At 34.8% G+C, this 23,041-nt stretch overlaps 1 protein-coding gene across 20 annotated transcripts in view; it reads left to right on the plus strand.

Annotated features, from left to right (window-relative positions):
* The window catches only part of RIMS1 (regulating synaptic membrane exocytosis 1), a 488,852-nt gene that overhangs the window by 409,660 nt on the left and 56,151 nt on the right, over positions 1-23,041 (plus strand). For 12 of the 20 annotated variants that reach the window (XM_030315837.1, XM_030315800.2, XM_030315805.1 and 9 more), the window contains one exon: positions 2,032-2,267. The exons of the other annotated variants lie outside the window; for them this stretch is intronic. In XM_030315837.1, the coding sequence (XP_030171697.1) occupies positions 2,032-2,267 (236 nt within the window). The remainder of the gene's footprint in view (positions 1-2,031; positions 2,268-23,041) is intronic. 20 annotated transcript variants of the gene reach the window in all.

Below are 23,041 nucleotides of genomic sequence, written 5' to 3' on the forward strand. Positions count from 1 at the left end.
AAACCCCACAGGAATCCATTTTGGACTGGCTATATGTTCACGTTTTGAAAAAGAGTTGGCATAAAATGCATAGCAGAATTATCAGATTTGCAAATGAATTTAAAAACTTTGAGTTAATGAAAAGCTGATTAGAATAAATTGAAAGAATATAAATATTAATATTATTATTGATATGGACCAGTTCAAGTAATACAACTAGGGATTAAAAATTCCAAATGATTCCTATCAAAGAGGGGTCTCATTTTTCAATTCAATTCATGGAAGGATCCTAAAGATCAAACAGTCTTGTTTCTTTCCCATTGCTTCTAAGTCTTCCACAATCTCACTTTTCCACATTTCTCAACTCACCCTAATATATCAATTTCCCTTTCTCCGAAAGCACTCATTATATATATGACCACAAATATATTACATGATCCCAACAATTTGTTTTATCATTTCTAATCATATTAGGATTTATCCCAACATGACTATTAAATGTCATCACTCTTAAAAGATGCTTATGTTAAGGGGCACCTGGGTAGCTCAGTCAGTTGAACATATGACTTCAGTTTGGGTCATGATCTCATGGTTCATGAATTTGAGGCCCTCATTGGGCTCTCTGCTGTCAGCACAGAGCCCGCTTCAGATCCTCTGTCCCCTTCTCTCTCTGCCCCTCCCCTGCTCACACTCTCTCTCTCAAAAATAAATAAACATTAACATTTCTCTCTCTCCCTCCCTCTGCCCCTCTCCCCCACTCATGCTTTCTTTCTTTCTCCCTCTCTCTCGAAAAAAAATGCTCTATTAACGTACTTTGTACTTGAAAACAAGAAATAGAAAATTGAAAATCAAGATGGTGCTGAGTGTCACGTAAGCCAATTTTTTGCAGATATTTTTTTTTTTTTTTTTAAATTTTTTTTTTTTTCAACGTTTATTTATTTTTGGGACAGAGAGAGACAGAGCATGAATGGGGGAGGGGCAGAGAGAGAGGGAGACACAGAATCAGAAACAGGCTCCAGGCTCTGAGCCATCAGCCCAGAGCCCGACGCGGGGCTCGAACTCACGCACCGCGAGATCGTGACCTGGCTGAAGTCGGACGCTCAACCGACTGCGCCACCCAGGCGCCCCAATTTTTTGCAGATATTTTAAAGAAACATAAAATAATGAGGATCATTTCAGATCTGTCAAACTAGATGTTTATTGAACCAAAAGGGGCCAGTCTAGATGCAATGCAATGTAATTTAAAGGATTTGAAGAATCCTAACATCTATAGCTCCCAACTTGCTTGCCCTACCTCTCTGCCCAGTTCACAGACATACATTTACTTTGGCAGGTAGAGATGGGTTTTTTTCCCACCAACATGGTGCCTGAAATTCTCAACAATAATTTTTTTCATTTAGGAGAGAAGGGCAGTAATCTGTTCAGATAAATGAGTACAGTCTGGGAACATAGACAAGTAAGTTTTGGTAGGAAAGAAAAAAAGGAATATCTCAACCTGAGCATATGAATTTGAAATACTCAAAGAGAAAAATGAGATGAAATTTGGAGGAGATGGAGCATGAGGGGACAAGGAAGTAGGAGGGAAATGCAATTTTTTTTGCCTCATTAGCAGTGTTTCCTAGACTCATTAAGCCTCAGGTGGCAAAGAGATGTCTGTTAGTTGGAAGTAGAACAGAGCTGTTTTCATTTTTTAAACCTTGTACGGCAAACTCAGAGTATCCATTTTTTATTAATATTTTTTCCTCAGGAATGTATATGAACTTGTCTTATTGATTTAAATATCCTTGTTTTTCTCTGAAAGTAACACACTAAAAAATTAGTAACATTTACCTCCTTTTGGATAACACTGGTTGCATTTGTTTTCACTAAAAGTTTATGGATTCCTTGTTGAAATACTATTGTTTTGAGCTATATAGTTGTAAGACTACTATGCAACTGGCTTTTCCCCCTAAAAATTTGCCTGGATTATTTCAAAATAAATTAGATTTAGAGTTTCAGTTTTGCTGACCTATAATTTATGGATGCGTATATGTTTTTACTTTGTAAATATAGTTCATTTACCCCTAAAATGCAAGGCAGACGGATGGGGACTTCAGGAAGAGCCATCATGAAGAGCACCAGTGTGAGTGGGGAGATGTACACACTGGAGCATAATGACGGCAGTCAGTCCGACACAGCTGTGGGTACAGTTGGAGGAGGTGGAAAGAAAAGGAGATCCAGCCTGAGTGCCAAAGTGGTTGCCATAGTGTCTAGAAGGAGTAGAAGCACATCCCAGCTAAGCCAAACAGGTGAGTGAAAATTCAATTTAGATACCTCGAGTTCTTGCTGGAGAGACAAAAGTGGATCCTCGTGCTATGGCTTGTGAGTGATTGCAGAGCGTATTGATTCTTCTTTGCAAAGGAAGTTTATTTTTCTGTCTCTGAAAATCTGTTACATATGCGATTTTATTTTTTTTTTCTGTGCAGCTGTCTAACAAGGTATCATTTGTCGATCGGTAAAGTGGTCAGATATTTTCCTTTAAGTTAAAAGTAAAGCCATGTTTATAAATATGCAAGGAAATGCAAAGAAGTATTAAAGATCCAAATTTATTTATATGCAAGAAAAGCAACAGGATTCTCCTTTTCAAAATGTTCCATAATACAATTACCTATAATTTAGGCTCTATATTTTGATGGAAAAGAATGTCAGTTGTGCAACTTGAGATGTAGTCTTCAAGGTACTGTATGAATGTAATTATTGAACTGTGATTGTTATATTTTCAGTGCAAGTTAAAAACCCGGCAGTTATTTTTACTTTAGAAAAATGGGTCAGTGGATTTGTGCAAAGAATAATGTCTTAATACAAATTTGAGTTTCCAGATATTTTCTACTGCTTATAAAACTTAAAAGCTTTATGTCCTCAAGGTATATAGAAAAAGGCAAAACACAGAAGGGAGAATGGTTATTTCTGTACTATGAAATATTTTTTAAATTGCCCAAAATTACATAATATTTGATCAGACATATTAGATTAATTCATTACTATGTTCAGTACTGTGGAAAACCAAAGGTAAGTGAAATACTGAATTGATTAAATTGTCAGCACTTGTTTCTTCTGTTATAACCGTTGGTTCCATATTTTTGTTCCTTAACAGCAAAAGTCTTGTTGTAACAACATTTACTTATTCCAGAAAACGTTCGTGGAATTCTTTTCTGTAGTTGACTTGGCATCCTGGAGAGTATCTATTTTAAAATGTGCATTCTAGTGGACATATTTACAAATAAATTAAAGGTAGGAAATTGAACCATTCAGAAACTGAAGTACAGCACACAGCTATTTAAACAGAGGTTTGTCTTTCTGAAAATCATAGAATAAACCTAGATTATCTAAGTGTCTGATGGATCTGTCTCTATGCCATCCCACTAAGATGAGCTGTTTATTGCGAAGGAGAATCTTTTTATCTTTCTGAGGGTCAGATTTCTCCTTGAGTAGGAGGCATTTTTTCATTTGTGTTGTCTTATTTTTGATGGTGATGCTTCCTGGTTTTTGGTATTGATCTAATGATAGTTTACAGTGTGGGGTATGGATAAGGCTTTTACCACCAGGTTTGAAAATCCTTCATCGCTTAGATGAAATGGAAATGTTCTTTTATGAACCAGTGCTTCCTGCGTGAGAGGCTGCGGATTTAGCGGACTGCTTATCTTCTTCTGCTAACTACCCACAGTCTCTCTTCCTTTATTTTGCCCCTATAATTCCTTCTCTATAGAAGGAATTATATTTTCCTAGAATAAAACACAATAATAATTTGGGAACTATACTTGTTACATAGCTTTGTAGGTAATAGGTTCAAATGATTGTCATTGAAATACTTAATTAACCTCTTTGCTTTATTAATTTAAATTTTATTCTGTTTATGGTCATTGTTGAATTTCAAATAATATTTACCTTTTCAAAAGTTGCAATTTTTTTTGTTTTATTTTAATTAAAAAAAATTTTTTTAACGTTTATTTATTTTTGAGACAGAGAGAGAGAGCATGAACAGGGGAGGGTCAGAGAAAGAGGGAGACACAGAATCTGAAACAGGCTCCAGGCTCTGAGCTGTCAGCACAGAGCCTGACGCGGGGCTTGAACTCATCGACCGCGAGGTCATGACCTGAGCCGAAGTCGGACGCTTAACCGACTGAGCCACCCAGGCGCCCCAAAAGTTGCATTGTTAATAATCTCCACAGAATACCCTACTTTAGAAAATTAGGTTGCAGTGTAAGGGAGCAAAAAAGACATTGGATTACAAAGCCAAGCTAACAAAACAATTATTTTCTAAAGTGACTCAGTAAATCACCTGTTACTTCATCTCTCTAGGATTCAGTTTGCTTATATAATGTGGGGGGGCAGGGGGCGGATTGGACTCTCTGTCCTCCTATGATATTTCCAGGTATAAAATTTTATGTATATTTTCTATATCATAATTTTACCTTCTTTTTGATAACTTATTCTTATTGATCTTTCTAAAGCAAATGACAGATGGTGACAAACCTTAATTATCATTCCTCTTTGTTTCAGTGCATGGCCTGATTTTTCTTCCTCTTCTGTCTTCTACAAGTGATATGGAGAGGAAAATAGCATTACTTTAAAACAAGCTGTGTATTCTGGGGAATAGAATGTATTACATTCAATCTAAATATTTAATTATTTTAATGTAGAAGAAAAGGCTAAGTAAGGGCTTCTCTTTTAGTGAACCAGTAATCCGTACAGTCTGGGTTACAGTTTCTCTTCTACAATATAGATGAGAGATAATCAGAAAAATGTGAAACGCTTGGAAATAAAAGTTTAATCAGCTTTTCTAAGAATGATATATTACAAGCACATTGCTTTTCTGTTTTTGTTTTTATAACCACAAGTTTGCTTAAAGGAGTATATTTGAGTGTTTGTTTGAAATCAAGTAAAATTTATTTCAGCAAATTGATAGCATGGTAAATTTTATATACTATACACACACATTCATGTATATGTATTTATTATGAAGAGTAGTTACTGTGCTCTTTAATATATATAAAATTATTCTTACATATAATTTACTAGTCTCTTCAATTATAGGTAATTATTTTTACAGGATATTTCAATTATAAATATTAATATTTTAAAAACACCTTTACCACACTATTTATTCATAATGAAAATAAGAATAACTTCTTTAAATATGTATTTTTAAATAGGACATTTCCAATGACTCTAGGTGCTACTACTGGTAAATGTCTTCAAGCCATCTTGCATATAGCAAAAAACCTATTCAGTAAGCAGTAGCTAGATTAGTTTGAAAAGCAAAATAGTGAAGGAAAGGGAATTATGAGAAAAAGCTCCATATCTAGAAATATTTTGGAATTGAGGCTCAGAGTAAACTTAGGGCTAATCTTTATAACTTTATCTACAAATGTAAGATAATTTTAAGTATCATAAGAATGATTATTCATGTGTCTAAGTGAATAAAACTAATAATGATTTACATTTCTAGAGCTTTTGCCATTCACTCTTAAGTTATATACATGCATATGTGTGTACATGTAATTTCACTCCTTTATTGGTCACAACAAACTTATTAAGTACTCTTATTATTACTATTTCCATTTTGAAATTGAAGAAATTAAAGCATAGAGTGATTGGGTAATTTCTTAAGTTCCTATTGTAAGTGATTGGGCCAGAATTTAAACCCAGGCTTCCAGGTGCCCAAGCCTATTCTCTTCACTCTGCAAAAAAGAAGAGTTTGAAATAAGGTTCAGCGAACATTTAAGCACAATTCTGTTGTTAGTACATGATAGACAGTATACCAGGCACTGGGCTAGGACCTAGGAATACTAAAGAGATGAATGAAATATTGCCTCTGGCTTCAAAGATACCACAGTAGAAAAGGGTGAATTACATATAAATATTCCATCTCAGAAAGGGCAATTATCCATTTATCAAAGTGGTACAGAGGAAGCACAGAATGTGATTCACTCTCATGCAATCTTGAGAGGCTTCTTTGAAGAGGTGAGACTGAATATTAAAAATTAAATCAGTAATACCATATAGGGAAGCTCATTCCAGGTGAGAGGGCACAGCACATTGATAAAATGTTGAAAATAATGAGTGCTTATTCCCCTGGGAAAGGTATGCATCCTAAAATCATATAAAAGATTTCTTAACTCTAATGGATACTCATTCTCACTGCAAGAAACAGGTCATCTCAGAACAGATCTTAGATCAAAGAAGCACTGTGCATCCGAGACTATGATTTCTGCTTAGAACTTTTAACTTTTATGAAGAAAACATCTGTAAATGTAAAATATCATCAGCTCTATTTTCTATCAGTTCTATTTTTCTATCATCAGAAAGTGTTCAGTTTACTTTATCTTAAATTATTGAATAACTGTATTTCCAGTATTATACCAGCCACAGTAGGTATTTCAAAATTAAAAGTATCATCCCCAGTGGAAGGAAATTATTCACACTCGAAATAAACATGATCCAAAGAACTAAATGAAAAAATATAAAGCAAGTGCCAAATGTAGTAAAACCCCTTGCCATTTATATATGTTACCAAAAGAAGTGGGAAGACAAATTGGTCTAAGATCTATGTCTCAAGATGAGAGCACATGCAGAATTAGTAAATAATTATGGTCTAACCATTTAATAAAATTATTATTATATCATTAACAGCTGAAGATATTTTATTAGATTAATATCATGTTTAATGATCAAAACTGCTTACATTATGGAGATGTTGCAGTTCTATTTTATAATTTTCAAACAATTAAGAGTCAGTTATCATGTACCAAGAATGTACTAAAAAATCATTTGTTTCTTTGGTAATAGTCTGTGTTTTTCTAAAAATTTTCCCCCATTCCAAATTTTACTTTTCCCTATCCAAATCCTTTCCTTCAAGATCCTGCTCAAGGCCTTGTAACTCTATAAGTTGTCCCCTTTTTCTTCAACCTTTACCAGTATCCGTTTCTGTGAATTCCTATTAGATCAAGCTCTGACTTTACTGTCAATTTGCTGCAAGCACGAAAATTAGAGGCTACTGCCATGAGCAAAGTAATAGGTATATATTTTATAAGGAAGCATATCTCACATGGATATGGATAAACAAAAATTTCCATGACTTGAAAATGATGCACACTCCCTCTGAGTAAAGAAACTCAACCTGTACCAAAAAACAAAAACAAACAAACAAAAAAAAAAAACCTTTCAGTTACACTAAGCTCCTGTTTTCCTCCTCCTTTTTGTGTGCATGGAACAGGGCCTCTTCCAGGTGCCTACAGGATCCACTCATGTCTATAGGCCCTGCAAAGCCTTCTCCTCCTTTTTTGATCTGGCTGGCACATTTAGCATTATGTTTTAGGGTTTAGGCCTTTAAGAAGGATGAAAGAGTCACTACTACCTTCTGGCTGCCCTAATATTCCTGCAAGAATCCTTGAAGCAAAGAAGCAGAAAGTAATTTGTGGAAATTATTAAAAGGCTAATAATTTTTTTGGAAAGGTGGAAGGAAAAATACTGGGAAAAAAACACAAATATATATTTCAATAAATTATCCCAGCCCATGGACACAGTTTGGCTGAAACAAAGGTGTATGAAAAGACTTAGTGGGAAATACATTTAGAAAAAAGGTTGGGGCCAGGTCTTTTGAAGCCCTGTAAGGGACTTTGCTCACTGCTTGATGGAGACATTTTAATCAAGAGAATAGAAGAAACAGCTGTGCCACTGGAAGCTCAAACAGAAGCCAGGTGTACAAACTCAGCGAGGAAGCAAGGAAGTCGGTGTGAGCTAATAGATCAAATGACATATAACACAGTGAGCTAGAGAAGGAGCTATGGAAAAGGAAAAGAATGAGCTCACTGCATTTCAGTCCATTCAGAAAGGAATGGACTGAAAATGGCATTAAGAGAAGATAAGGTGAGATGCCCTTATTCAGGAATAACTTTTAAGGGAAGAAGCGTGTGTAGTGTGGAAGCAGGATCCAGAGGGGAAAAAAAAGAGTGAGGAGTAAAGAGGAAGAAAAGCAGAGTCCCAATGGAGGAAAGAATTGTAGAGAAAGACTAGTTAATCTTACAGGACTGAAGAGGCTAGAGAATGAGAAGAGACCATTGGATTTTGGAACAGAAGGATTCTTCCTAACCTTAAGTTTGAATAGACTGGAGAGGAAGGGGTGAAGATAGAGCATGCCTCAAGTGTGGGACAGAACCCAACATGGGCTACAGCCCATCCCACTCTCCACTCATCATTCATTTCAGCTTTCTGTCTGTAACCATCATCTTATCCATGCCCACTTAATTACTCCCCATTGCATTTGTGATGGGGTTCTTGTCATGGGTGTAAGGAGCTAGAACAGCAGAGAATGTAGGTAGGAGCTCAGAAACATGGAGTTAGAGGGTCTACAACAGGATAGCATGAGGCTGCCCTCACCCCCCTAAAGCCTATTCATATGTATGGGGCTGGGGCTGGAAAGATGAATAAATAAAAGTAATTATTAGGAACTTCTCTTCAGAAAGCTTAGTATTAGGAAGGGAAAACCAGTATGAACAGTTCATCTTTCATTCATTCTACCAAAATGTATAAAGTACTTTTATATAGCAGACTCTGTAATGGAGACAGTACTAAGAGTAAATAAGGGGTGCGTGATGTGTGTGTGTGTGTGTGTGTGTGTGTGCGCACGCACACACACGCATGTATGTCTGTCTCAGAATGAGGAGATCTGAGCATTTTCCAAGGATGAGGTATGGGAAAAGCACCTCTAGATGGAGAGATTGAAAGATACAAATAACAAAGAATTTTAATTAACAGAGAAAAGTCCTAGAGAACAGAGGTTATAATTCAAGGACGCTAAAGTTATTCTTGGAGAAAAGGAAAGATGGTTCTCTCCCTGAGTTTGATAGAAAAGAGGAAATGATTGGAATACACAGGAGTATTGCAACAGGAATATGATGACTGAAGAAACTTGAGTCTGAGGCCTTTGATCTTCTCAGTGTAAATGAGGCGAGAGCAAATAGAGTGAGGAATGTCATAAGAAATGACTATGATAAAAGTACTGCTGAGCAGCATTGGAATTCCAGCTGGGTTTGGATAATGCAAAATCTCTGCAAGGTAACTTTAAAGTGCATTTACCAGGATATGCAGGTATCTAGTTCATACTAGTTTCATTTGTTTTTCAAGACTGTCATCCCCTGCCGTGCACATCTCCGGTGTCCACACCAGGATTTCTTCTGATCTAGATCTAGATCTAGAATCTATTCTATAATCTAAAATAGATTATATATATAGAATTATATATAGGAAATTCACCTGTCCTGGGCTGCCATTTACTACTTAGTTGAACCTTCTCAATACAAAGATTTGTCCAATTGGGGAAAATTGAAGCTCTACTCTCTCTCTTATCTATTGATATTACTTCTTCCCAAGGCAGTGAACCAATCTTTTTCTTATTCTTACTCAAAATAGGGGCCTAAAAGGCTTTTTTTTTTTTTTTGGCAGTTTATCTCAATGAAATTAAATAATTCTTTCATTATAGTCATGGGAATGAAACATTTCAGAAGATTCATAGTAGAGTTAAAAACTGCATAGTGCTTATTATCCTACAAGATTATACAGGCAAAAATGTAAGTATTCTAAGAAGTTTTGGGTAGATGTATATATGTTTGATTTAAAAATAGCTTAATAAGAGTTAATGAATTTCCAAGGCATATCACAAATTTCTCAAGAAGAAATTATAAATGGAAACTAACAAAATTACCCTTGTTCCACTGTCAAGTAAATAATATATACTAATAAAACTCCAACTATAACCCACTTACACCTAAAGGGATAGTTCTTGAATAATCTAATTTCCCTATGAGTTTAGGGCATTATTTTAAAATTCATGTGGTCCTTAGATAATAATCATGCCAAGAAAATATCCAAGTTATTAAATACCCTTCTGCTAATCTTTTTTCAATTTTCTTCCCAAAAGCCACACAGGTGAAGAAAGTCCTAAAATAAATAATGTGATTGCCAGCTTGGACTTTATACTTTATTTACCTTGGGAAAATGTATGTCTTATTTTGCCATAGGACTTATTTTATCTCCTTCCAACCAATCCAGTTTTCCAAAATATTCTCTGTATTTTAAGTCTACTGCAGCTTTGTGAATATTAGCAGTCTTTTCCTTTTTATAAAAGTAAGCTGTAGCTACAGAGAAGGCTAAGGTGTTCTCTGTGAACATTTTAAGAAATGTTTTCTTGGTTCTGCTACTTAATAATGGAAGCAAAAAGTTCTCACAAAGGATAGGTACCCCACTAAGTTTCAGAAATAGAAAGCTACATTTATCAAAATCTTGCTGAAATCCAGATTTCTTGTCTTTGCCTCATTTATTTGATTGATTTAATAGCACAAGAAAAACATTGTGAGGAACATAATGTTTCATATTCTTTGTTTCCTGAATGCAAAATCATGGTGCCAGAAATGATTCTCAAGTCTGCAAAACCATCAAATGAATGTAAGCATGGGTTCTTTTATTTACTGTTGCTGTCTGGCTTAGGAATTCACTACTGTTAATAGAGATTCAGTTCAGCTATAGTAACTCATCTTCTGAAGAGATACCCTAATAAGGTTTAGTATTTTCAAACATATGCCAGCTGCTATGTTTTTGTTCTTTTCTTGGCTCTGAACTATAAATTTTGAATTTGGCTAATATGTATATATACTTTTAGGTCAATTTGTGAGAAAAAAATATTTATTTGAGTGGAATTAATTTTTATAATTAATTTGTGTTTAGGATTTGAAGGAGAAGAGGAAACTAACATTTCTTAAGTGCCTTCAAAGGACAATACTAAGTACTCAAATAATTATATATGGTGATAATTATTGTTAACTATACTAAGTATATTTTTAAACATGAGATCAGTTTCAGACTGGATATGATAAAATATTTTGGGTAGCTCAAATATAACGAGAAGTGTGTCTGATAATTTTTACAGCAGATGACGAATTTCAATGCATCCTCATTTAACAGAGTGATTTTATATAGAGATATATTGCTGATTTGTTTTTGTAATATTTTGCAGATTTTTAAGCACAGAAAAACAAAAAAGAAGATACATAAAACTCCTGCAATGCCACCACTAATTGCAAGTTCACTGTGAAAATATTAGTATATTATTAGCTAATCTTTTTTTATGCATCTGTGTTATTAATATTGATAAAACCATCAGCAATGACAGCTATTATTTATTAATTACTACATGCCATCCATTTAATTGCCTTGCATGTATTAACTTCTCTAGTCCTCAAAACACAGTCATAAAAGGTACTATTATTATTCCCATCTTACAGGTTCCGTGACTTGTCTGAGGCCACACAACTTTTAGAGGTTGAAATGGAATTTATGTCTTAACCACTTCACTATAATTCCATGCAACTCCATGTACACATAGAGATATGTTTTTATATAGCTTTTTAAAAATACTTATATATTCATAACATTTCATTTTGTCCTATAATGCTACCTCTTTTTTTACTTTTAAAAAATATGTATTTAGGAAGACCTCTTAGGACACCATTGCAGAAGGCTTGTACCAGGCTAGATTTGGAAAAAGGTAGATGAGCATGAAAAAGATTACAGTCCTTTGTATGGAAGAGTCTGTGGGCAGTAGTGAGGAGAGGAATGTCATGGATAGGGGTGGATATTGTCATTTACTGAGAGAGTGACTCCTGGGAAAGGATATTATTTGGCACTTCATGCTGATGTTTGGACAGTCATTGGGTAGGTTTTTAAGGCAGTTGAGGATCATCAGCATATAAATGGAAATTGGGATCAATGAATTTGCTTAGGAAGGCAGTGCAGAATATAAGAACAAAAGGTAAAGGCCTTTTTGAGCCTCAGTTTCTTTAGCTATAAAATGGAATAATAAATGGTACCTACCTCAGAAGACTGTTGTGAGAATTAAATGAAAATTTAGGTTAACAGTTTCTATCAAAGTATCTGGCATGTAGAAAGGGCCCAATAGTAATACTAATTAGCAATTTTAATAATTCTGAGAAACCAAATAGAAGGGCAGTAGTTAAATAACAGATATTGGTGGCATCATTCATGAATGGTGCTGAAAGGCAAGCTAACCTGGCCAATGTTTTTATCTGCTCATTAGTTATAAAGTGATTAATGGTATACAAATTCTTAAAGTCTAACTGGAGTTCTTCTAAATCACTGCCTCTCAAAGTTCTTCCTGTCAAGTCCCCCTTTGAAGATCTTGTGAAATCCATCAGCCCTGACCTCAGGAAATTGCACTTCGTCACATTATACCACATTGTGCACACACTTAAAGGGTAGTCATCCATATGTTTATCCTGTGTTAGGTATAATCTGCCAGAGAGTGATCCATCTTCTCTCTTTATCCAACCCTTCCTGTACTTTTCTATACTAGGTCAGGGGTCAGCAAACTTTGGCTCAAAGTTTGTTTCATATGGCCCATGAACTACGAATGATTTTTTTTTTTTCAAATGGATGAAAATGTCACAATAATATATGGTGACACATAAAAATTATATGAAATTCAGTTTTGGTGTCCATAAACAGTTTTATTGAAATACAGCCATGCTGGGGCGCCTGGGTGCCTCAGTCGGTTGAGTGTCTGACTCTTAATTTTGGCTAAGGTCATGGTCCAGTGGTTGTGGGATTGAACCTATGTTGGGCCCTCCAGCGCTGAGCATGGAGCCTGCTTGGGATATTTTCTCTTTCTCTCTCTCTCTCTCTCTCTCTCTCTCTCTCTCTTTCTCCCTCTCTCCCTCCCTCCCCCCCCCATTTGTCCCCCTGTCCTGCTCTCTTGCTCTCTCTCTTAAAAAAAAAAAACAAATACAGCCATACTTATTCATTTATGTGTGGTCCATGGCTGCTTTCATGCCACAAAACTTATGGCCCACAAAATCAAAAGTATTCACTATCTAGTCTTTTAAAGAGAAAGTTTCATGACCTTTACTGTAGGCCAAGAATTTACTGACTGCAATGCAGAATGCAGATGAAGTCATTAGAGAACTGTGATCATTTTTATAGTTATCTAAACATATTCTCTGCTCAGCCAGAAGTTAATTTATATTACTACTGTGACTTTCAAATCCCACACCCCTTATTCCTGTAGCATTTACATTTATACTGTTTGCCTATTGGCATCATCTCTCACTAGACAAAATGATTCTCCAGAATGAAGGCTTATCCCCCAAAGATGAGAATCTTCAGCTCTTCAACCTTGCCCTAAAACTTGATCCTTGACTTAGCTGCTCACATAAAATAGTGAAAACACTTTGTTCAACTGTGATTTTCCCAGTTGGGAACTCAGGGGTTGTATCTGTTCTTTCAGTGATGATTACTTCCCCAGAATTTAACACAATGCTGTTGTTACTAGGCATGCAAAGATTTTCTTGAATGAATGAAACTTTTTGAAAGTTTTCTGTGTTCTCTTTCCTCAAAAGCCACTCAGTCCTCCTCACACACCAGTCTGAGTTTTCTTCCTCTCATTACCCCCAGATTGTTCTTGTTAAGGTCACAGAAAGCCCATAGACATGAATTTGATTTGGATAAAATTTAACAACTTGTGAGGTGACAGGTATTGTGCATAGGAAACCAATGATATGTGTGTAATGGAAAAATACTGGTAAAAAATGTATACTTTATATGTGACATGAATAAATGATTCTTACTTACTTTCTGTCTCTCACATATGTAACTTGATTTCTGGCAGTGCTCTAGCCAGACATGAATTCTTTGGATTTATAAAACATAATTTAAAGCTTCTTTCTTTGCATCTTTACAGGTACAACCTGTAATGGTCCAACCCTCCACTTGGAAAGTTCTTAATCTGTAACCTTGCTTGTCAAAATCCTTGTCTTCATTCAAGCCCTACCCAAATTCCAACTTTCTATCCGGGCTAAAAGTGATTCTCTGAACTCCTGCAAAACATTTTTTGGTTCTCATGTGGTGCTGTTTAAATACTTCTCTGCCCCGTATATATCTGTAAGGTTCTTATCACAAGATGAATTTCAAAGTTACTCAAGGATAAGTAACTGTGCAGCAGGTTTTTAGGGGAGTAGTGGGTGGGTCTTACATGATATAGTGCCTTTAATGCAGAAGATTCTTAATAGAAGTCTATCGGATGGGTGTGATGTTTGCTCAGTCAAAATATCATGTTCAGATGGTAATTAATTGATCATATCATGGTATTGCATTTAACGTTGTGACATGCTGTTGTTAGTGGGTAAATTTATAGTCAGTTTTTCTTTTATGTTGGGCTTTGTTATTTTTTAGGAAATCAACACAATTTTTAAAATTTTAACAAGTAAAAGTGATTTTCTTCTATTATTTTTCTGCCTCCTTTTCCCTTCGTATATATCACTTCAGAATACCTGGACATTGATCTGGATACATTTTATTGGATAATTCCACATTTCTGCTTTTAAGTTTTAACGTTTCTATAAGCACCAGTAGATACTTAATCATTTTAAAGTTTTGACACAGTAAATGAATTGTTGTGATAGTAAGTTCTTTACCATTATGGTAAAAGTGAAAGTAACATTTTATTAGAAAATTACTAAGAGACAAAATTTGCCTTGATAATGATTGATAAAGATGTTACAGTTTTCAACACCCTCTTCCATATATCACTTGATGTAATAAGTCTATTAACCTTGTGAAAATACATAGTTAAGAAATGTGAAAATGTGTATATTTTTTGGAAATCTGTCTTTTCTTAGGGATAGAGACAAAGGATACCTGTCATAATGGATTTACCATAACTATTAGGCAAGTCAGCTAGTGAATTCTTACATGGAAAATAAGATTTCTGATATCAGGCAAATACATTGCAATACTTATTAAAACAATCATTTACAAACTAAAGAATGTGGTACACACAATGGTTAGTCATAGTTTTAGTGAGGCTTAATAGACTTCATGTTCTAGGACTATAGGAGAAATAATAGTATTCCAGATTGAAATTCAGTAACCTAGTATGTTTCTGTAAGCTGAAATAGCACCTTTTTTTCGTATATATTTTTTTAGTTTTATATAATTTTTTATACTTGAAACTATAAAACTTCTGACAATCAAGTAGTAAATAATCATATTGTGTTTAGGAAAGTTTCAAATGAAAAGAATTATGAATTATACGTAATATGTAAATAAATTTATATTTGTAAATAAACATAGTTGCATTGAAACAATTTGCTGTTATCTAATGAAGCAGAAGTATATTAAGTTAAGAAATACAAAAAATCAGTATCTTAATTTAATATTTTCATCACTCTGAATATCTTTATCACTCTGAATTTTTATCACTCTTATACTCTGAAAGTGTGAGAATCTCTAATCTACCTGAATTATAGAAACTGAAAATAGAATCAATGCCTTTAATGAGGGAAGATTCTTTTTTTTTATATAATTTAACTTTATTTTTTTATTTTTTAAAATTTATATCCAAATTAGTATATAGTGAAGCAATGATTTCAGGAGAGGGAGGATTCTTGATAGGAAAACCTATTGACTAGAAATCCACAGGAAAATAAACTCAAATGAGATATTTAATAGACTCTACATGATTCAGCCTGCTACTAAAAATGCCAATTCCTATTTACAACTTCTACCTCAGGAAATTTACCCAATTAACTAGATGTTTATAAAAAGGAGAAAGAAAAAAAATGAAAGAAAGAAAAGATAGAAAAGATGTCATTTTAAGAAAGATTACATAAATTTTCAGGGGAATTCTGTGATCTTCAACAAATCATTGATAGACAACTATCTATCTATCTATCTATATATATATATATATATACATATATATATGTGTATGTATGTGTGTATATATATATATATATAGAGAGAGAGAGAGAGAGAGAGAGAGAGATTGGTGTGAATATGAATAGCAAGATGAGAGTAGGAAACTTTTACCTTAAAAGTAAAAATTTACTTTCAGTTTGGTGCTTTGACTTTCTATAATGCTTAATAACAATTCTGTCTTCTCATGGAGCATTCCTTATTATCTCTTTAAATCTTTTTTGAGTAAAGATTCAAAAGCATATTTTTGTGGAGAAAATCCACTTTCATAAATCATGTAAATAATTTTGAAAATCTAATCCAAATTATATATACAGAAACATGAAAGAAAAACAGCTGATTTCAAATGTTTTAACGTAATGTATTACATGCACTGACTGGGATGAAAAAGCCTATTTTTTCCATATTTTTAAATTTGATCTAAGTACAATTACAGATATTGGTTTTAATTTCCAAGGTGTAGGTGGCCTGAATTCTGGGTTCCTTGGTGAGAGTTCCTGAATCTAAGTGGCTCTGTAATAACAGGTCTGTTGGCTCCCTTCTGCTCTTGGTGCTGGATGCAGAAGCCATCTCCTCTATATCTCTGCCAGTGCTTTTAGTTCCTAGTGGGCATGTCCTAGATTCTCTGGCCTGGATAGCACAGTTTGACAATTTGGTGTACATCCTTTTACTCTGTAAATGGCTTAGTGACGTTACTCAAAGCAATGCCAGTTGTCTGTCCTTTTGTTCTGCTTTTATATTTCATAGTTTTCACTCATGGCATACCCCCTAGCTATGCCTTTTAGAATGCTGCTGTGAGTATTCTTCATGGTACACACAAATAGAAGGCATTTTCCTTGCCCTCAAATTATTTATAAGCTCAGTTTTGACTTGGTAAAAGGCAGAAGGCTGTCCTGTCTTTTTATAGAAATTTACAGTTTACAGAGCTTTTCAGGCTTACCATCTCATGAGTGCAAAATTATGGAAACTCTTAAAATAAAAGCCTGATCATATTAAGAAAAATTAGGAAGGCATTAGCTAAGGAAGGATTCATGAGGAACATTAGCTTTAAATGTAATATAAACATATGTTCTTTAGTCCTCAAAAATTCCATAAAATTTAATATATTCTTAATATTATTTTCCTTTCCATTCAGAAAATAATTGTGAGAATTAAATACAATTGTAAAGAGCCCAAATATTTCAAATTTTACATATATATCACCTGAATTTTAATCTTTAAAATAATCAATCTGTTTTTAGTAGTATATTGTACTAACATTTGTATTGTTCATTCTTAGTTAAGTCCTACTCCCTTCCCCAAGGTAAAAGGAAGCCATCATTTTTGTTTTAAATTTTCCCCTTTTTTTCCACCATTTAATCTTTGGGTCAGTAGTGCCTAAAACCAGCAGTTGTTCCCTCACTGAACTTAAGTTCCCACCTAGCACTGGCAGTAATGTTCATGCGGTGCCAAACATTTCATTTACTCCACATTTGTCAAGTGGCTATCAGTAATACGAATGGTGAATACTTATTCAGCCATATTATATGATTGGTCCTGTGTAAAGTACTTGCTATGCATTATACTATATTCACATTCAACCCTCTCAACAATTCTGTGTGGTTGCTATAGAGTTAATGACATACAGTAATTTTCTTTGGATTTTCAAGGGGAAAAAAAAATAAAAGGCTAAAAGAAGTTAAGTCACTTGCCCAAAGTCATACAGCAAGTAAGTGGAAGAGAGAATTTGAATCTTTGTCTGTACTCAGAGTCTTAGTCCTTGCCCCAGGCTGAATATTTGTGTCCCCCTAAAATTCATACATTGAAACCTAATGGCCAGTATGATGGTATTAGGTCCTGTGGGGCATTTGGGAGGTGACTAGGTCATGACGGTAGAGCCCTCATGAATGAGATTAGTGCCCTTCTAAAAAAGGCTCCACAGAGCTGACTACCCTTTCAACCATGTGAGGTCATGGTGAGAAGTCATCTGTCTACCAGGAAATGAGTCCTCACCAGACACCGAATCTGCTGGTTCCATGTTCTTGGACCTCCCAGCCTCCAGAACTGTGAGAAATAAATTTTTGCTCTTTATAAGACACCTAGTTTATAGTATTTTTGTTATTGCACTACATGGTCTGGGTATGTTTAAAGTGCTGTTAATTATTAGTTAAATATATAATTATCTATAAATACCAAGAATATCCAGTGTCAGTGGTTACAGTTTGTCATTTTCATAGAAGTTTATGTAACTAGAAAAATATTTAATTTGGATTTCATTTTCCTTATAAAGAGAAAACTGTAAAATGTGTCTTCAAATAATTTTATACACTAAGACTAATAAGCTAATGCACACCACTATTTTTTTTTTCTTCAGTGCTATGCCTTACCTATTAGTCCGATTTTACTTGTCAGGAAAGTGAAAGAGAGAGTAACTTGCCTGAGTTCACACTGGTAAGAAGAGAGCTGGAATTTGAACCTAGGGGTTGAGCTACAGAGTCTGTGCTGTAAGTGGAGCATATCATCAAAGCTGGCCTGGGAAGTGACACTGTCATCCAGCTATCTGGCTCCAGGACCATGACACTGTACTGCAACTCCAGCTGCTTGGTGGACTAGTTCCTAAAGCTGTCTTAAAATGTGCAAAGGCTCAAACACAGTAGGACTGTGTTTCTTGTTAATTTAACAAAAAACGAGTTTGTTGGGCATCCGTGGGTTCAGTAAATTCTAGTAGGCTTTTCTGTAGAGAAGAGAGTATGTTAAGAAGGGATCATATCTCAAATTTCATAGTCTTCTCTCAAAGTAATAAGTCATGTTCAGAATGGTACTTGTTTTTCTCTGAACTATGTCACTGCTTTCTAAGCACTGAGGAGGTTATCAAAAGAAGGAGAGATTTCCTTGGGACAGCTGAGATAGAGTTGTAAAAGAGAAGTGAAGGAAGAAGAGAGATAAAAGACTGTTGTGTACATCCATATGGGAGATTCCCTTTGGTCCATGTTGTCCAAACTGCATATAATGGGGCACCAGCAGAAGAATGGTCTTAGGGGAGAAGGTAACAGGGGAATAAGGCAAGTAACAGGCAGTTGTCTACAAGGTTCCTCTAACAGTGCTAAAGTCTAGAACATGTTGGTCGTGTTGGGGAGAAGATGGGAGAGTGCAATAAGCAAGTCATTTATATCTTGAGGACTGCTACTATATACATATAATAGAAGTAGATTCATTTGTTCTGTTCACTTAACTGATTCATTTATCCACAAAGATAAGCCTAATTATGTAATAAAGGCTGACTTTATTGGATACTTACTATGAGCCAGACTAGCACAATTCTAACACTTTAAAACAGGTACCACCCATTGTTATCACCACTTTTTAGGTAAGGAAACTGAGCTCAGAAAGATTAAATAATTTTCGCAAGATCATGTAGCCAATAGGCAGTAGATTCAGTGTGCTTAACATTTATATTGTTAGCCGTGATACTGTGCCATCATCTTTAATTAACTCGATAAATTATTCGTTAAAATGAATCTACCTGCTATAATAATTGACTTTAAAATGTATAGTCTCAAGTTCAGTAAAATTCTGTTTATTGTTCATTTAACAATTTGGTCAGGTGTTCATAGTTGACAATCCTCTCTCTTCCATGCAGTGGTTTGGGCACCCAGGCTCTTTATATTTTATGCTTTTTTATTATCTGTGTCCATGTCACAGACGAATAAAAGAAGAATGGAGAAGGTACATCTGCTTCTTAAAAGCCTTGTTCTGGAAGCACCACACATCAGGAATCACATAACCATGCCTGCATGCTAGGCATGGGGACTGAGAAATATAATCCTGGCTTAACAGCTGCTTAGTGTCAATTTTATGCAATGGGCAGGAATGAGCAGCTGAGTGGTTCTTGTACACATGACTTACAATTTCTTCTGTTTTATTTAATTAAATCATTTAAGAGTTTAAGTAATTTTTTAAGTAGAATCTGAAAATACTGGTGCTTTCTTATTTTATTTTATTATTTTTAATATAATTTATTGTCAAATTGGCTTATATACAACACCCAGTGCTCATCCCAACAAGTGCCTTCCTCAATGCCCATCACCCATTTTCCTTCTCCCCCACCCCCATATCAACCCTCAGTTTGTTCTTGGTATTTAAGAGTCTCTTACAGTTTGCCTCCCTCTCTGTTTGAAACTATTTTTCCACCTTCCCTTCCCCCATAGTCTTATGTTAAGTTTCTCAAATTCTGCATATGAGTGAAAACATATGATATCTGTCTTTCTCTGACTGACTTATTTCACTCAGCATAATACCTACTGGTTCCATCCATGTTGCTGCAAATGGCAGGATTTCATTCTTTCTCATTGCCAAGTAGTATTCCATTGTATATATAAACTACATCTTCTTTATCCATTCATCAGTTGATGGGCATTTAGGCTCTTTCCATAATTTGGCTATTGTTGAAAGTGCTGCTATAAGCATTGGGGTACATGTGCTCCTATGAATCAGCACTCCTGTATCTTATGTTATTTTAAAATTCATGCACTGCCAGTGTAATCTGTGAGCCTCTTTATCCCAGTTTGAGAGCTTGTCAAATTCCAAAACTGTCCCCACGATTGCTATTCGTTCCTCAGCTTAAAATTTTCCTGGCCTCTTCTGACTCTGGAGTCCAGATTTCCCTGTCCTATACCACATTGAATCCATTATTTTTTTTTCTTCTTTTGTTTTTTTTTATATATATATATGAAATTTATTGACAAATTGGTTTCCATACAACACCCAGTGCTCATCCCAAAAGGTGCCTTCCTCAATACCCATCACCCACCCTCCCCTCCCTCCCACCCCCCATCAACCCTCAGTTTGTTCTCAGTTTTTAACAGTCTCTTATGCTTTGGCTCTCTCCCACTCTAACGTCTTTTTTTTTTTTCCTTCCCCTCTATTTTTAAAACATTCCATGCTTTTTAAAACGAAACAATTAAAATTTGTGCATTCTCGGCATTCGTGAGTCTAATAGACATCATGAAGATGATATTGGGAGCAAGTGGGGGACTAGAGGGAAGGAGGTGGTTTGAAAGTGGTTATGATCACTAGGCACACAGTATTTTGCCCTTTTTTCCCCCTCTCTCTCTCACTACTCAGTTATTTCTCCTGGATTCTGTCTATATCTGTAAATGATTAACAAGTACATTTATGTCACTCTTTAAGTTACTCTGTAAATTTATTTAATCTTCAAAACAGACCTATGAGGTGGTTTATACTATCATTTTTTCTATTTGCCTGTGAGGAAGCTAAAGGAGAGAGAATAAGTGGTGATTGGCAGAGGTGGGATTTAAACCCAGGCTGTTTGGCTGCAGAGTATGTCCTCTTAGCCACTAAATTATTCTGCCTCTCAGTGGGGACAACTTTTTCACTAAGGAAAATGCTGATACCAGCTCCTACAGTACAGTTCTATTTTGTTAAGTTTATTTCTGACACTAAGCTAATTTTTAATCCAACTCTTAAGTACTTGATGTAGTTAAAATAATTATAATGACTGCATAGCACTTCTTATACTTTAACAAAAAACTAAAATGTGCTATGCAATCTAGCAATTGATATTACTTAGGCTTTGTTTCTTAGATACTATATAACCCATGCTCAGTGTTAGTTTCTAAGAGTTCTGGAGTTACCACTGGTTGTTTTTAACTATAGGAGATTTATTTATAATTTTTCCTAGTATTCTTTTGTTGATTAAAGATTTTGACAGATGTATTTAGTTTTGTAGACCTTGTATATGTACACTCATAAAGCACACAGACACATCTCAGTGTACTTGGCAAGTTCTTTAGATTCTTCATGGGCTTGTCACACAGATTAGGGCCCAGAAGTAAGTCTGGCCACCACCTAAGATCTTTGCTGCTGCTACTTCGTACATAGCATCCAGCTATCAGTACTGGCTTTTGTTCTTTGTTCTGAAAACTCATTTTTTTTGTGCTCAGTGGCATGTTCAAATAGTAAACATCTAAGGAAGTTCACAAACCTATATAGCCAAATAGGAAGGGGAAAAATTATTATGTGTTGTGGTTATGCATCCAGAGTGTCACCAATCAATTTCTAAGATAGACAATACAATATAGAAAGAATGAACACTTTCACTAAAGCTTTGTTTTAAATTTTTAAACAATAGTTATGTGTCACTTTATAATTTTTGACAGAGCACAAATAAGAGGCTCAATAAGAATGAGATTATTTTCTGGTCAGTCTATGCTGGATTTCATGCCGTCCACAAAGTTGACACAGTTCGGTACTTATACATAAATCCTTTAGTGTTACAGTTTACCATGTCCTTTTCTGAACATTCGTTTACTGCAAAATATTTTCTAGGTGTAGATATTATTATCAAACCTTGATTTCTCATAAACAAGAAAATATATGTATTCATACTTCAAGTACCTTAAGCAAAAATAACCCGAATTATAATGGCATTATAATTTACTGGGGCTTGAAAATATTTTTTAATTCTTAAAATTATTCCCTGATTTATTTTTTCCTTTTATATGCAGAAAGCTAATTCTTTTGTTATTCTTTCATATGAATAAAGATAAGTAAAAATGCCATTATAATAAGCAGTTAGTTTTTCATACTGGTAAATTGTGCAGCAGCTATGTTCTCAGGTTAGAGACTGTCACATCAAGAGATACTGGATATTTCCACATCTCAGATTGCATGACATTTTCATGAATGTATATGTTTATGAATATATCTGTGGTTTCCCAGTAGTTGATTGTTATGGTTAAAAAAAGTTTGGGTTTTCTGTGTATAGTCTTCTTATATCTCAGTTCTGTACCCATTATTTATATCCCATTTTTCCTCCCCCTTCATGAGAATTGAGTAATGAACATGAGCTCAAATTTGCTAATAAAACACTTTTGACATTCTTGTCACACACATAATGACTCCTGGTTGATTCTCAGAAGATTATATGGATGTACTACACAGTTCTTTGGCTTAGTCTCAACACACATAAAGGAGATTGGATATCATCACTGACATAATTTTTCCACATAATCTGGAAGGTTATCCCAGTCCAGTGTTTCAAGACATCCTGTAATACCTCAGAGATGCTCTGACATTCTATAACCTGTGAATAGTCATATTGATCTCTTAACGTATACCCATTTGAAGCTGATTCCAGACCTTAATGCTATCTTCAGAATATAACTATTTCATATCTGTGGAATACATGAACTAAGAACTAATTTAATTCCAAATCACCAAGCTCCAAAAAGACTGAAATTCTATCATTTGCCTTCTG

This window comes from Lynx canadensis, chromosome B2 (assembly GCF_007474595.2).
Source record: "Lynx canadensis isolate LIC74 chromosome B2, mLynCan4.pri.v2, whole genome shotgun sequence".
Classification (NCBI taxonomy): Eukaryota; Metazoa; Chordata; class Mammalia; order Carnivora; family Felidae; genus Lynx; species Lynx canadensis.